This window comes from Diplotaxodon limnothrissa, linkage group LG17 (genome assembly GCF_057381915.1).
Source record: "Diplotaxodon limnothrissa isolate DT_005_m linkage group LG17, D_limnothrissa_male_GT1.1, whole genome shotgun sequence".
NCBI classification, from domain to species: Eukaryota; Metazoa; Chordata; class Actinopteri; order Cichliformes; family Cichlidae; genus Diplotaxodon; species Diplotaxodon limnothrissa.
The window spans coordinates 22,162,558-22,178,172 of record NC_140612.1 but is presented as its reverse complement, the minus strand read 5'-3'; the positions used below and the strand labels follow the sequence as shown (position 1 = coordinate 22,178,172).

The following is a 15,615-nucleotide window of genomic DNA, read 5'->3' as shown; positions in this document are numbered from 1 at the left end:
AGTGGATGCATCTTTAAAGGGTAGGCCTGCTGTTATCTGTTAGCTCATTTATAAATACTTCATCGCTTCTTCTGACGCATTTTGTTGAGCGAAGATGCAGACCTTGAAAAATCAACTCACAAATATGTTATAAGTTAGTTCCTTATTTATTTCCAGACGGTCACTTTACTTCTTACCATTACTCAAACTGTTGGACTCATGTTTAATTCCATTGCTTCAACTGGACGTGAGCTTTCAGTCATGGACAACGATATAGCTGCCGTAAAAACAGAAACCTGAAGCTGATAAACACCTATGTCCCACTAAATCCAGGAGGAAATAATTTGGTTTCTTTGCCATAAAACGAAGACGTTGATCAAGCAGAAGACATGTTGAAGGAAAACAGTCGAAAGTGTTTGCAAACACAATAGATAGCTAAAGTTATTAATATGAAGTTATGAATGACATTTAGCAACAAATGTGACTATTAGTTAGCAGTTAGCTGCTAGTGACAAGGCCTGATTAACAACTAAAGTTTGGATTAATAGTTAACAAACTGAACAGTAATAGATAAACTCAGGGAAATTGGTCACTAACTATCATAACATAATTACCTGTTCAATTAATTAGTAACAAAAAGTAAAAGCTCCATTGTTTTAATGTTAAGCTAAAGTTATGGGCAGCTAAAATGAATTAAAAAGTCCTGATCCTATTTAAAATGAGTTCAAATGAACTTATTAGGGCATGATTGTGTAAGGCAGCTGAAAAAAGATGGAGACCGCTGACTTAGGTGCTAAAAACAATCATTGTTTCTCATTTTCCCTTGCAGAGTTTAGCTTTTATGTACTCCAGAGGTCATGTTATTAAATGGCAGGACTCTGGGAAGTTATTTCTAAATAGTCAATCTGACTTTTTTAATTCTTCTTACAGCCCATAGCGGATGTTTTCAGTACCAAATCTGAGCTAAACTTGAATGTCAAGCAAAAAAATTTAAGTAAATACACTGCTGTGACATTTTGTTCTTCACACTATGAGGTAATAACTCGGGCTTTCCTTACCTTCTCGGTAAATTTACACAAGAGCAGTTATTTTCACACATTTTGCTGCTCGGACTCCAGCTGCATCAGAAATTAGCGCGACCCAATTTTTGCGGTTCAAAAAAAGTAAAAACAAGAGTGCAGTTTTGAAAGAAAAAAAACATCTAAGCTTCCTCGGAGATTTGCAGTTTTGCTGGATGAATAACCAGAAGACCCCAATTTGGGGATTTTTTGGTGTGAAATGGTTCCCATTAGAATTATGTAGTGTGGCAGCGCATTGGGTATGTGAAAAATCTGGCAAATGAAATTAAAATTATTTAGACAGTTAAGTGAGAAAATGTAGGTTTTTGCAGTTTGGATGAAGTGACCCTTAATGCTGAGTAATTGAGCGGAATTTTGGTTTGGATGAGCTGCCCATTTACTACATTTAATAGCATTTCTTGGACACATGCAGAACTCACATGTACGTTAAATGCAGCTCATTTGCCACAGCAGCATCACAGAGCTTTCCTTCTAGCCTGCCATGTATGTCACTGTCCACTGCAGGGGAGGAGAGCAAAATGACAGCATCTGGGAAGGCAGGGGGAGAAATGCTTATAAAAGCCATCATCCGCTCCACTCAAATATATGGCCAAATATCACTTTATAAGAAATAACTGTCAGGGTAAGGATGGTGGAACTTAATAAAGAAGCCGCTGCTCACAGTGGGAATGGTGAAATATAGAGCAGACCATACGTTACACGTCCATCCATTTAACGGTAATGACCTTTAATAAACCCAGTGTTAGATCCGCTGTAACAGTGACGTATGGCTGCGCAGAGCTTTATTAGTTTAGCCAGTGGAGATGGAAGAAGAGAAAGAGACTGAGAGAGATAACAGTATTGGTTAATCTTGTGCGTATGTGTGTGGGGTTTTTTATTTAACACTTCCCTAAACCTTTGTGATTCTTTCTTCGGCATCTTTTAACTATTTTTGGAGCTCAGCGTGAGGCCGCTTCTGCTCCGATTTATCCCCGAATGCAAAACCGACTCCTGATACATCCCAGAGCCGGCTTTATGAGTCTTATCACCCGCCCGCCTGCCTGTGCGCCTCGTCCGAAAACAGAAACAGTCAATTGTAACGATATCTCCTCTCTTTCTTTCCTATCGACACAGAGTAAATTAATTACATTGCTGTTAGACTTGTGGTAATCTTTCTCTGGAGTGATGCGCGCGCACACACACACACACACAAACTGTGTGTACAAAGGAGTTAAAGCTTTTTGAAGCAACACTTATCTTGGCAGCGTATCCCGATGGTTTGTTTTTTAAACACACAAACAATTCAAACAGCAAAATAAACAAGTGCGCTATTGATTTCCCAGAGTGCAACAGACCGCTTATCTCTTTCGCCTCGCGGTAAGAGCTGACAGTTTCCTCATTAAAAATGAATTGGATTAGCATTACATTGAATGCAGCGGGAACACATAAACACACACATGCGCGCATTGTTTCAGCGAATGAATGTGGGTTTCACTCTCAGCCTAATTCGAACTTAACGCCTCGCGCTGGAAAACACACGGGGGCAAGTTTCTCGCCTTCACCTGCAGCCGCCTGCGCCCGTTCCTCGAGATTGCACCGGAGGAAGGAGGGATTGTGTCAGCAGAGGAGATGGAGAGAAATTCATGAGGGAGGAGGAAGGAGGATAGAGGAGGAAGGAGAGGTGGAGGGAGGGAGGAAGGGGGTGAGAGAGGACAGGCTGAAGAGTCTCAGCAAGGAGCCGGTGTTGAAGTGATAATGAGACATTGATCAGAGCCTCACAGATGGCATGATGAAATACATGAACTCTGTCTGTCTTCATCGCTCTCCCACTGTCTTTTTTTCTTTCTTTGACTGTTTCTTTTGATTGCTACATTTTTTTGTCTCAATCCATTTTTCCACATTTCGCTCTTTTTCATTTTTATCTATTTTTTTATTTTTTTATTTTACTCTTTGTTCTTACCAATCTTTTTTTCCACACATCACTATTTCACAGCATACTCTCCTTGGTATATATATTTAAAAAATGGCTTTGAATGTGATTATCCGTAAACTACACAAAACAGAAACTACCCTCAAGCAAAGAAAATATTGGTCATCTGAAATTGGAACTGCTCTTAAATAAATCAGCAAAGTTTTATGTCCTAACAAAGTCAAGTTAGCCAATTTTTTTACACGATAAAGCGCTGATTGTTGGTTATGAGCTGCTGCGATGTTCACACTCCATCTATCCATGATTACTTTATTTTGTGGTGTCACTAACTTTGGGGCAGAAATGTTCAGTAAATCTTTAACTTACACCATATCTGAGTTTGGGAGGGTTTAAAGTTGTGAGAACGCTTTCTGAAACACCCAATTCTTTACAGTTAATCCTTCTTTCATCCGGCAAAAGCACGGGATTAAACCAGAAACATAATAGGAGAGAAAAGTGGCAGTCCTAATATGACATCTATGAAAGAAATCTGTAACAGCGCATTTGTCAGCAAACTTTTTAAGCATTTTATTTTAGGAGATTGAAATTAAAGTTATTAGTGCACCCTGGTTTGAAACCGTTCTGTGTGGATGTTCTCCTAGTGCTTGCATGAGTTCTCTCCCAGTTCTCCAGGTGCTCTGACGTTCTCCCACACTCCGACTACATGCATGTTAGGTTCAGTGGTTGGCCATAGGTGTGGCTGTGAGTGTTAACACACTCTTTCTCTGTGTTAGCCCTGCGATAGACCGACAACCTGCCCAGAGTGTACCCAACCTCTCACCCTGTGACAGCTGGGATAGGCTCTATCCCCTCTGTGACTCTGAATTGGATAAGCAGTTAATAAATTAAAGTTAATTTCAATAATACTTCGAAATAACTACCTAGGGAAGCATTACCAGTATGGCTGCTGAGTACCCAGACTTGCTTCTCTAAGGACTTTGATTAGCCATGAAGCATTCCTGTGCTTAGGAAATAAGTTCCAGTGATGGCACAGCTAATGGGTAGTGATGTGCGGATCAATCCTGAAATATCAATTCTTTCGATACCAATCATTTATGTTCTAGAATCGATTCTCACATTAAAATATCAATATTTTAGTAATTTAGGGTAAATTTGTAGTTTATCATTAACAGGAACACAGTGGAAAGAAACTATAACATTCGGATTGTCTACATTCAAAGGAACTACTTCCTCTTCCGCCTTTCATAGTCATGTGCGAAATACGGCTGTATAAATGTCTGCAGCCCCTTGGCGCGTGCACTCACAACAATGGCTGAGCGTAATTGTGTGGACGTATTTTACTTCCACAAACAGCTGAGACGTGGTTTGCGATACATGTGGCAAAAAAGTGAGGTGTTGTGGCCATACTTGCCAACCTTGAGACCTCAGAATTAGGGAGACATTCAAAAGGGCTGTTGGGGGGGGGGGGTGATAAATACATTTTACAGTGTTGATTTATCGGATAAAATACAGCAGGGGTGTCCAAATTCAGAGGCTGCTTCCACCTCAGAACCCGGCCTTCGCGGTCTAAAGAAAGCCGGGTAGTACGTCACGAGCTCCCTCGGTGGAGTGAAACAGCCGTCTGCTCCTTGCCATCTAAAATATAACAGGGCGCTGACGTAAACTCTCGACCGTCTCACACTTCTGTTTAATCAGCTTTCTGTTTGACGTTTATTCAGCTGTGTGAAAACCCCGGAGGAACCCACCCGAGGGATTAATAAAGTAAAATTTAATTTAATCTAATCTAATAACTTTAATCTCAGCCGAGCCAATTTACTCACAAACAAATAAAACACTGAAAAAGCCCAACAATAACATTTTTAAGTTATCAAAGTGACTTATATATCATGTTTAACCCGAGTAGTGAAAGACCGCGGGGGTTTGAAGACGATGTGTTGGTCGTCTCAGATATTTGAAGTTTACACAGCTACATTCTCACCTGAAAATATGTTAAAAGTTTTTTTGCGACGCAGAAAGAGAAATAAGAGTAATATTAAAACTAAGCAGCTGCCGCCATTGTTGGAAACTGGAATAGGCACTATGAATTCTGCGATATGGTTTTTTCAATTTTGTTGTCCGGGTGGAAAATCGGGAGAAATTCGGGAGAATGGTGGCTCCGGGCGATTTTCGGGAGGGGCACTGAAATTCGGGATTCTCCTGGAAAAATTGGGAGGGTTGGCATGTATGGTTGTGGCAACATCACTAACCTGAGGTCAAACACCTCAGAGTAAATCATATCACAGAATATGACGAGCGTATATTGAGACGAACTGAAGAGGATGAGAACGACAGGTGCTGCTAGGGCGAGACAGACGTCTCTCACGGAGTCCTTTAGTGCTGCAGGCAGGCAGGTGTTCAAATAGCACAACTTCAGGTTTTTTATTTCTGTATGATGAACTCTGCATTATTAAGTGATAAGAACAAGTAATCTGATGTCCTGTAATCATTATCATGCTATAATTTGAGATACAATAAATAAAATGTTTTTGTACAAAGTATCGGGATCAGTATCGTCGATACCACCCTGAATATTACTTGGATCGGATCGGAAAGGAAATCAGTGGTATCACACATCACTAGTAATGAGTCAGTCAAACCGGAGGTTATAGCCCAAGGGCTCGTTTTTAAGCCCCACCCACTATCCAGCATGTAATCCATGCAGTGTTTCCAACTTAGCGACTTTGTCGCTATATTTAGCAAGTTTTCAGACCCCCTTAGCAACTTTTTTTCTAAAAAGCGACTAGCGACAAATCTGGTGACTTTTTCTGGTATTATTGGAGACTTATTTATGACGACTTTTTGACGTGAAAACGCGTATCGCTCTTACTCTCAACAAGCAGCGGTGCTGCCTTGGGCACCTCACCCATGCCAAAGCGCTCACAGGCGGAGGATAGTCCTCCCCAGCTGCTATCAGGGCAAGAGACGTTCACACATGTGCGTCCAAACGGCAAATGAATCGCGCATGAGCGAAGCCGCTGCTCCCGCACTGACTGTAACGCAGTCAGTTCTTCCTTTACTCTTATGCTGTTTTGTGGATCACAAGGTTTAAAACTACTTATAAACACACACTCACACACAAAGTAACTCCACCAGAGTGCCAATTTCGGGTCACTTTTGCTGGTCCAGGCCTGGATAAAGAAGCAGGGTTGGAATTGTGACATTTAAAAACAATAATTGCTAAAATAAATTTAATTTGTAGTTCTAAATACATTCAAACTGCATTTAGGACGTTTTTTACTCACTTTATGACTCTTCCACGATGTTATTTCTCTCTCCAACAGCGTAGGTTACAATTACATTAGCATGGCCAATTATGCAAATTAGGCGATGACGTCATTTGGCGACTTCTAGCGACTTTTAGGACAGCCAATAGCGATTTTCCTTACTGAGGAGTTGGCAACACTGAATCCATATGGCGTATAGGGACTTTGAACCCCACTCTCCCCGGTGATAGTACTCTGATGAATCCACTTTTTTTGTCTAATGACCAAAACTAAAAGAAATTTGCCTACACCAGCTTTAAAGTACTTATTTGCTTTCACAACAAACACTGAAAACACTTAAATGCCTGGATAGTAAATATAAAGCTAGTAGCAGCTCATTAGCTCAGCATCAAGAAAAACCCCTCAAACTATTCTGGATGCAACAGGCTTTATGACTAAGTGAGTTTGGTCTTATATAACATTTGGGTTAAGGCCATAATTTACAATAAAACCCAAAGTTCAACAGATTAAGCTTTCAAACTGTTTTTTTTTTTCCTTTATGCCATGTTTCTATCTGCTTTAGAAGCCCATTACAGTTATGTCAGAGTGGTTTTCTTAGAGGGCACCTGAGGTCTTTTCTGATTAAAAGAGTGAAATAGGTATTAAGGAAATGTTTAAAGTCATTTGAGAGGAACACAGCATTAACTCTGGCATGCACAGAGTGTTAATGTCATAAAATCTCTTCATTCATCTTGTTTCTCGGTTCTCCTTACAGCCGTGGAAGACAGGAAGTTGTTCATCGGCATGGTGTCGAAGAAGTGCAACGAGAACGACATCCGGGTCATGTTCTCTGCGTTTGGACAGATCGAGGAATGCCGGATCCTCCGAGGACCCGACGGGCTCAGCAGAGGTACCTGTCCCTCTGACTCACTTCGATCCAGACTTGATGTTCCTCATGTGAACATTAACACCTGCGTGGCCTCCAGCAGCTACAGTTCATTGCATTAACTTGTGTAATGACTCAAAAGTGTTTACCTCGAAATTTTGTGATAAGAGTTGACTGGTTGAAGTGAGGTTCTGAAAAACTGACTTGAAAAAGTTCCCAACCGCTTTAATGTTTTGCAGTTTATTGTTATTTGCCTGCTTAAAAGCATTTGTGCTGCACAGGAAGCTGCTCATTTACACCTTCTCAGCCATTTTTCACTTCACTGTCTACCTCTGGAAGTGTTTTCCAAGCTGTCAGTGTTGCAAGAAAAGACTGTTTACTTAAAACTGCGGTAATTATTATATAAAAACTTTTTGGGGTCATAAATATTTCCTCTGCAAATCAGCAGTATAGAAAAATGATGAGCCTTTCATTGCGCATAATGTGCCCGTGCCTATTAAATTAGATTTCCCCATTTACCTGAAATAGTATTTTAATGTTGTGATCAAGCTGCACACCTGACAGAACCAACAATAAATGTTTGTGTGTGTAGGCTTGATTTTCTAATTGAAAGTCAGCCTTGAGCCATTCATTGTCTTCGGCAAGTGGAAGTGCGCTCTGTCCTTTTTTATTTCCCGGAGTCTGAGTGGTTCAGAAGATGGTTATCGAATGGTTCGCCAAAATAAAATCAATTATTAGCCATCAAAGGTCTGCAGTGGAAGAGCTCTGTGCAGGTCATAAAGACGTCAAAGGCCATTTTAGAGCTCATATTATCAGGTTTTATTGGTTTGATAGATACTGCAGAAATTCTAGTGATAATAATAAGCAATAGAATGAGAGCAGAAATAATTAAAGCTGAAGCTGGATCAGGGCTCTCAAAAGGCTCCGCTAGTTTATCCACTTAATGGATGTATAGGGGCATCAAGTTGTGGTTTAAAGGTTATTTTATTTTCTGCATATTACAAGATAAAATTATTCTAGATTAGCTGGTGTTGTATGGCCTCAGTCACACAGGCCTTTAGACTCTTTAGCAACCCTCGGCAACCACATGTGTATTTACCAACCAGTTGTAAGTGGTTGTTAAAGTTTGCTGCAAGATTGCTGCGGTCTCTTGTAGTTTGGATGAGCGATGCCAATTTATCCTCCAAGCAAGTTAAATAGTAGTAGTTATTGTTTAGTTATTGTTTACAATCAAGTCGGCATTAGCCATGCAAACAACCTGTTTCACTAGTTTTCCCTACACAACCACTGGTTATCAGATGGTTGCTAATAAGTCTTTAGGCCTCTGATGATAGCTGTTGGACACATGGTGGAGGATGAGAGAGGTGCAAACCATCGACTGTATATAAAGTATACAGACTAATTCTGAACTTCCTGTTCTTAAAGCGTCAGCATCAGCTACCATACTTTTGGTTTTTGGATCCAAAAGTGACCATACTTGGATGAAAGTGAGGAGCGTTACACCATCTGCCAGTGCAAACAAGCTTGGTTAGCTTTACCTGCATAGGCGCAAACACCTGCTAATAACTGCTAAGTATCAACTAAGAATTTTACTCATTAGAACAGAAGCACAAATTCCCAAATAAAAACTGATAGATATAGTCAGATAATCCCATTTCAAAGAGGTCCTAAAAGCACATGAAGCCCACTTTAATTATTCTTATTAATAGAGGTTAAGCCTCGAGACAGTTAGCAGAGACAGCTAGCAGACAACAGCAGCTAGAGCCCTAATTTTAAGCTTTAACAAACAGGTGAGTTATAGAAAATCATAGCCACGGTACAGTTGTTTGTTGAAGAGAAAAAATAGCTGAAGTCACCAAAAAGAGTTTCCGCTGAAAGGTTGCCGTAAAGTTGGGATTTTACCATTGAAGTCTGTTGGGATTGAGAGTACAAACGGACTAAAAAAGGAACCACATTTATGTATAGATATCTGTTTATAGAAATTAAATGAGTGCAACAAGCCCAGTATACCTTATATGCCTAATACAGCACAGCCTTTGTATCAGATTCTGTTTTCAACCAACTGCTTCTTCCTAAATGTTTTCCTTCGAGGTCTTAAAAGAGTCATTTTAAGAAGTCAATGCAAATGAACTGGAGCAACATCTCGAGGCTGCTGTGGCCACCACTGTGAATACATGCTTCTCCTCTTTCGCTCTATATACCCCCCACCCCCATTCTTTCTTCTCCCCTTCTTGCTCTGTCAGCTTCATCCCCAAACATCCCCTCTCCCACTCCTCCTTCTCGCCTCCTAACCTCTGTTCATATCCTCCACCTTCCCTGCTGTTCCGGTTTACCCTGTCCATGAGCCAGTCCTAAGCTCTGTACTTCCATTGCAGAGCAGTGGGAATTTTCAAATCCGCTGTCCAAATCGGGACGTGAGTTGCTGCTTTGTTGGCTTTGTAGTGTTGAAATAAAAGGATTGGTTATGTTTTGCATAGCAAAACAAAATGTTAATTTTAAAGCACTTTCATAATTTTACTGCAACTGTATTTACTTTTTTTTGACTTGATAAGTCTATGAGACGAAGACCCCACTTTATTACATCAGTATACGAGTTTATGTTAGGTTATGTGATCGACAGGTTTCTCAGTCAAATCCACCTTGTGCTCGTTGCTAGTTTCAAAAAGCACTGCTCTGCTCAAGGCGTATGCAGCACACCATAGCTACATTGATCTTTTATCTTCAGTGAATGATCTTACAGTTATTTGATACCAGTCTCAGTTACTGTTGACATAAATCACTTGTTGAACCAAATTTGAGTCCAGTACCAAACTGATATTGAGGAAAGCCTGCCCTCAAATTTAGAATTTCAAGCAAATTATGGTTATTACTGGCAGTTCACATGAAACCCTTGTAATACCAGCCATTTCCCTTTCATTTTTTTTCAGTTGGTGAGGTGCTGATTTGGCCATTCGGGGACTTGGCGGGAGTCATAGAGCAGTAATGAAAAAGTAACACGGCCATAAAAGAAAAGAAAAACGTTTTTATGACTCTGAATGTGGCAACATCTCCAATTCAGTTGATTTGGAGAAAGGTATGAGCTGCCTCCACAGCAAAATAGCAAATTCCTGGCGAGTTTCCTTCGTAATTGGCACACTCTTGGTGCTCTTCTCAAAGTGCTCCAGGGCTGCTTTTAAAGAAAAGAAATGGACCTATAAACCAGGTGTCAAATCATTCAGATCAGTCAGCTGCTGGGTGTGACAGGTGTGTTCTGTAGGTCCGTGTTTCAAGACATATGAGCAGATATGATAATCATCTATCAATCTATTTTTAGCTATGTTACCTATCTAAATAATCATCATCAACCATTTCTTCCCACAAGCACACACCTGCCTCCCCTCACGGCTCATTTCAAACATCCTCCCAGTATACCCTACCTCCCCCTTCCCTGTCCCTTTGTGGTTTCTATGTGCTGAGGAGATGGAGGGGCTTTTTGCGAATCTCTGTCCTTCTATTCTTCCTCCTTCTGTCACGGGAGCTGTCGCTGTCATCGTCACGCAGGTTCAGTGTGGTTATGTTGGTGATATATACTTTTCTGTGGCTGTTGAATGTTATGGATGTTTTATTGTTGACTCGAGTCTGATCTTCCTCCTTTTCTTCTGAAGGTTGTCTCCATCTTGAGTCTTTGCCTGAAACCACACTACTCAAACTCCCATGTTCCTCTGCTTCTGCGAACAACACGGCCCTCCCCGTCTCTATATTCACCCTGGCTGTCCTAGAATCCGTTCTTGCATCAATTTGTCCTCTTTTTCTCAGACATCCCACACCGGCCTCCTTCCCTCCCTTCCCTGTTTCCTTCTTCCATCCCTCTTCAGCTCCTCTCTTTTGTCCTCATGAATATTTTAGATGCAATGGCCAAATCCTTGCTTCTGTGGAACTAATATAAACCACTTAGTCGAAAAGGAAATACTGTTAGTCCAGCTTGGTCTTGGCTAGTAAACAAACACCCCTAACCAGGTTGGAAATAAATAGGCCTTTACGGATTTCTGTGTGCCTGCAACTCCCAGGGGCCCTCAGTCCCACATAGCATCGCTGCTGAGGTCCTATTAAATCTCGATATCAATCAGAAGAGCGCTCCACCATCCCGCTATTAATAAAATATGGATCACACCACCAGTGGATGGCTGGGCCTGGGGAGCTACCCTACTTTCATTAAAGGACTGTTTGGTTCTCCACTGACGACAGAATGCGGCCCGTGAGGTATTTTTAGCGCTCGAGCCACGTCCCATCTCTGTGCTTCGAAAAATAAGACATGCACCAACCAGCCAGAAAGTATGGCTTCGACTCTAAGCGTTTCTTTTTTCATTAACAGCTTCGACATTAATGAATCAGTGTGCAGGCGCAGTGGAATTCCTTATTTAGAAGCTTTGGCTTCAAGCTGCAGAAACGGGCTAAAGATAGAAATGTTTCTTTGCGGATGAAAAGCATCCTGTCTGACAGTTGGAGACAAACTGATGAGTCTCCTTTCGGTGACAGCCGATGATGTTGTAGCTGACCGGTTTTATAAATAGAGTCAGGACCTATCAGGACCAGTCTGGAGGGCTAACCCAAATGGATGCCCCCTGCAGAACTGATCTAGTTCTGGGGCATTACTTCTCTGCAGAGGATGGAGGCAGCCTCCTGGAAAATAAGCAGTTAAATGGCAGATTGTGGCCCACCTAAAATAGACAGTCCCCTGAATAAATTGAAAAATGACCCCTTTTTGTATGTCCTATCTTCAGTGCTACCACTTAGCACAGCAGCCCTGGCACTGCAAAGGACGCATCAAATGTTTACTAGGTCAGAGCTTCAGTCTCTTTTTTATCACCTTCTTGCCTCTTTAATGTTAAGCAACCAAGGTAGTTTCACATAAAAGGTGATTGAACTCTATCTTCCAGTTGGCAGTGACAGAAAAGAAAAAGGAAAGGTCAATAGGTTTCATATAAGATCAGAGACAGGTCTGCATAACCAATAGGAACAATCATTTTGAAAATTGAACACAGAAGATGTTGATTTGAGTGCTCGGATGATAAAAACTGTTCAAGTGTATTTCTTTCAGTTCTAAAGTTGTTCTCACTAAAGACCAAGGCTCATTCTTCTTGACAGCCATCACTTAAACTTCTCATTCTATTCAGAAAATGGTGTAGACTATAAAAACTGAATCTTCAATACTGTGGCCTCAGTTGATATGTTCAGTTAACACAGTCTGAACCTCTAACAGGAGACCCGGTAAACTTTTTGAGTGCTATAATTTCTGCTTTTATCATGTGTTAATATAATAGGTTTGGCAACCACGCCTTCAAAAAATATCCACATTACTTTTTTCAGAACTGATTTTCAAAATTACAACCTACAAAAAAGATTCAAAAAAAGAGTTAGGGCGCTAGGTAACATGGGAAATTTAAAAAATGCCAATTTATGCAAATTATTAAAAACACAGCACATTCTGAGTTTGATGACAGAAAAAGATTTTCAAAAAGGCTGGGACCAAGGGTGTGCTGACCTCTTTCAGACACACCAGTTATGTTACTTTTTAAATGATTTCCTGTAATTGCCCAGGATATATAATTTCACCTACTCAGCAGTTTAGTTTGCCAGATAATGACATTGCTTTCATTCAGTTCAGTTTTATCTATATAGCGATAAGTCACAACAAGAGTTTGTCTGAAGTTGCTTTATGTTGTAACGTAAAGACCCTACAATAATCCGGAGAAAACCCCAACTATCACACGACCCCTTGTGAGCAAGCATATGGTGACAGTGGGACGGAAAAACTCCTTTTTAACAGGAAGAAATATCCAGCAGGGTGAGGAGAGGGAGATGAGACGAGAGAGAGAGATTAATAATAACTAATGATTAACTGCAGAGAGTGAAAGGGTGAGGAAAGAAGAAACACATCATGGGAAGACCCCACACGCCTAGACCAGTTGCAGCGTAACTGAGGGAGAGTTCAGGGTCACCTGATCCAGTTAAATATGGGTCAAATCAAAGCAGAGTTCCCCACTTTGCCTAATCTCCTGTTAAAATAAAATGAGGCCAAGAGACACACATCTGGAACTTGTTTAAATATGCTTTCATATTTTCATGATACAGTTTTAACTTTCTACAACAGAGATGTGTTTTTAATGACACCCGAGAGGCTGAAGATCAGGAATTCTGAATCTTTAAATATAGATTATATCTTTTAAAATGTATTATATACCACAGATTATTTAAAAAAAATATTACAACTGTTTTAGAACTGTTTGCCCACGTAGTCTTTGCCTCCCTATCTGTACCAGCCTGGTTCTTTTATAAATAACCATATTACTAATCAGCCGGATTTTGATTCTGTTGACACACGGTCAAAATGTTTTGCTGGCATCAAAATGAGCATATTAAAAATATTTATCTTCAAATTGGTTATATTCGACTTAATACGGGGTTTGACTCGCTTGCTCGGCGTGCCCCGTGTCTCAAATGTGTGCAGAGGTAGAACGGGGTGTCTAATAATTGTAAAGTTGGCGATTTGATTCAAAGCTGTAACCAAGCAGTTTGAGCACTACGTACAAAATAAAAGAGACAAACAGTGACTATGAGAAACAGATGCAACTCTAATCTCTTGTTTTAAAATCAGTTTGTGAAACAGCCCAACAATCAAAGAAACCAACCTGCCCTCTACCGAGCAAAGAAGCGTCCGGTTTTAAACAGCGAGGCTCATCAGAAACGTGTTACCCTCCAGAAAGGGCGGTCAGAGCCCCGAGATAAACTTGCAACTGTACAAGTGCAGGTCTACATTTTCTCAGGGAAACGCCTGTGTTTAAAATCCAGGCAGCCGTGGATGTAGTCAGGAGAAAAAACTGACCATTCGTCTCTCTCATCCTCATCCTATCACAGCTACAGGCGGCTTGTGATAGAGGTGGAAGAGAACAATGATCATCTATTCCTCAACATATCTGTCCTTCCCCTCTCTCTCTGTCTTGTTGTCTGTTGCATTATCCTCACAATTTCCTCCCCCCCCCCCCCTTTCTCCACCCTTTCATCCCATCCACACAGCCAGGGAGAGTCTATCTGATGACCCATGCTATTAGTTTTTTCCTCTGTAGCCAAGCCACGAGTCAGCCAGCTGAACCTGAACGTGTGTGTGTGTGTGTGTCCAAGCATGTGTGTAATCAGTTCAGGCCTGGCTGCGCTAACATGGCTTGGTGAGTTTGTTAGCATATTATTAGCCTGGGATGTTGTTGAAGCACTTCTCACATTATCTCCTCTAATCACTCCCTAACCAGTCAGACAAACACAACTTTGCACCCCCTCCTCCCACCCCTTACCCACAAACAACTGATAACAAACTCCCCTAAAATTGCCTCTGGCTGTGTCCAATCTTGATTGGCTAAAATCAGTGTCAGTCACGGAGGAGGCCGACCACACCTCCACTTCCTATTCGCCTTCCTCTCCCTGTGGATTGAATTAATATCATTTCCTATCCTCCCGTCTTCCCGAGCCCCCTGCTGATGCCCCCCCCCCTCACCTCGCCCTCCTCTATCACATCTCTTTCCTGTCTGACAAAGACAGAAAGAGAGGGCACCCAGTCAGACACACAAAACAACATGAACGGCCCAAATGGATTCAAATCGTTTTCATGCATATTCAGCCTGCTTTACACCGCTCAATTGCTGAGAGATGAGAGCAGTTGAATACAGGTATGACGAATTCGGCCAGTGTGTGCGTGTGTGTGTGTGGGAGCGAGAGGAAGGAGAAGGAGGAGGGGCAAGGACGAGGGAAGGCATCAACAGCCAATCCGACGCTCCGATGGTTATTGTCCCAGGTGTCCTGTGGTGGATGGGGCGGGGGTCGGGGAGGGGTTGTGGTTGTCATTACACTGTGCTCGTTTTTCGCCTGTTGTTTCTACAGCGACTGAGAACACTGTTGTCTGCCTGTGAGCTGTTCTCTGTATCAATCTCTGTTTTGGGTTTTTATAACGACGACGTGTCCAACCCTTTTGTCTTGTTTTTGTTCTTTCTTGTCTTCCCTCCTCCTCCTGCCCTTCTGCCCTCCCTCCCACTCCCCTTCCATCCCTCCCTCCCTCCCTCTGCCCCCCCTCCCTCGTTACAGGATGTGCGTTTGTCACGTTTTCCACCAGAGCTATGGCACAGAATGCAATCAAAGCCATGCACCAGTCTCAGACTATGGAGGTATGGTACTCTTGCCCTTTCTTCAACTCTCTGTCTCTTTAGTGCCTTTAATACATGCACTTCACTCTGTTATTGTGCTGGCAATTATATGTCTGTCTCATCTTTGAGTCACTTCTTCAGTAAAAGCCGCGACTTGCTACTTAATAGGTTAGGCCGAGTAACATTTCCTGGAGCACTTCTGACACAGGTCCAGTGAATTGAATGCCTCAATGTAAGGACTAAAGGAGCGCTGCTATAATACGTAACCATTATGTAGGTCTTTTTCTGCTCGCTTAAGAGAAATGTGGTATCAATTTTTCCTCAGCACGAGGAGAATAAAATCTTTAAACCA

General features: G+C 41.6%; 1 protein-coding gene across 13 annotated transcripts in view; it reads left to right on the top strand.

Annotated features, from left to right (window-relative positions):
* The window catches only part of celf2 (cugbp, Elav-like family member 2), a 239,346-nt gene that overhangs the window by 186,623 nt on the left and 37,108 nt on the right, over positions 1–15,615 (top strand). For all 13 annotated transcript variants that reach the window (XM_085375374.1, XM_085375363.1, XM_085375361.1 and 10 more), the window contains 2 exons: positions 6,985–7,119; positions 15,205–15,284. In XM_085375374.1, coding sequence (XP_085231500.1) covers positions 6,985–7,119; positions 15,205–15,284 — 215 coding nt within the window. The remainder of the gene's footprint in view (positions 1–6,984; positions 7,120–15,204; positions 15,285–15,615) is intronic.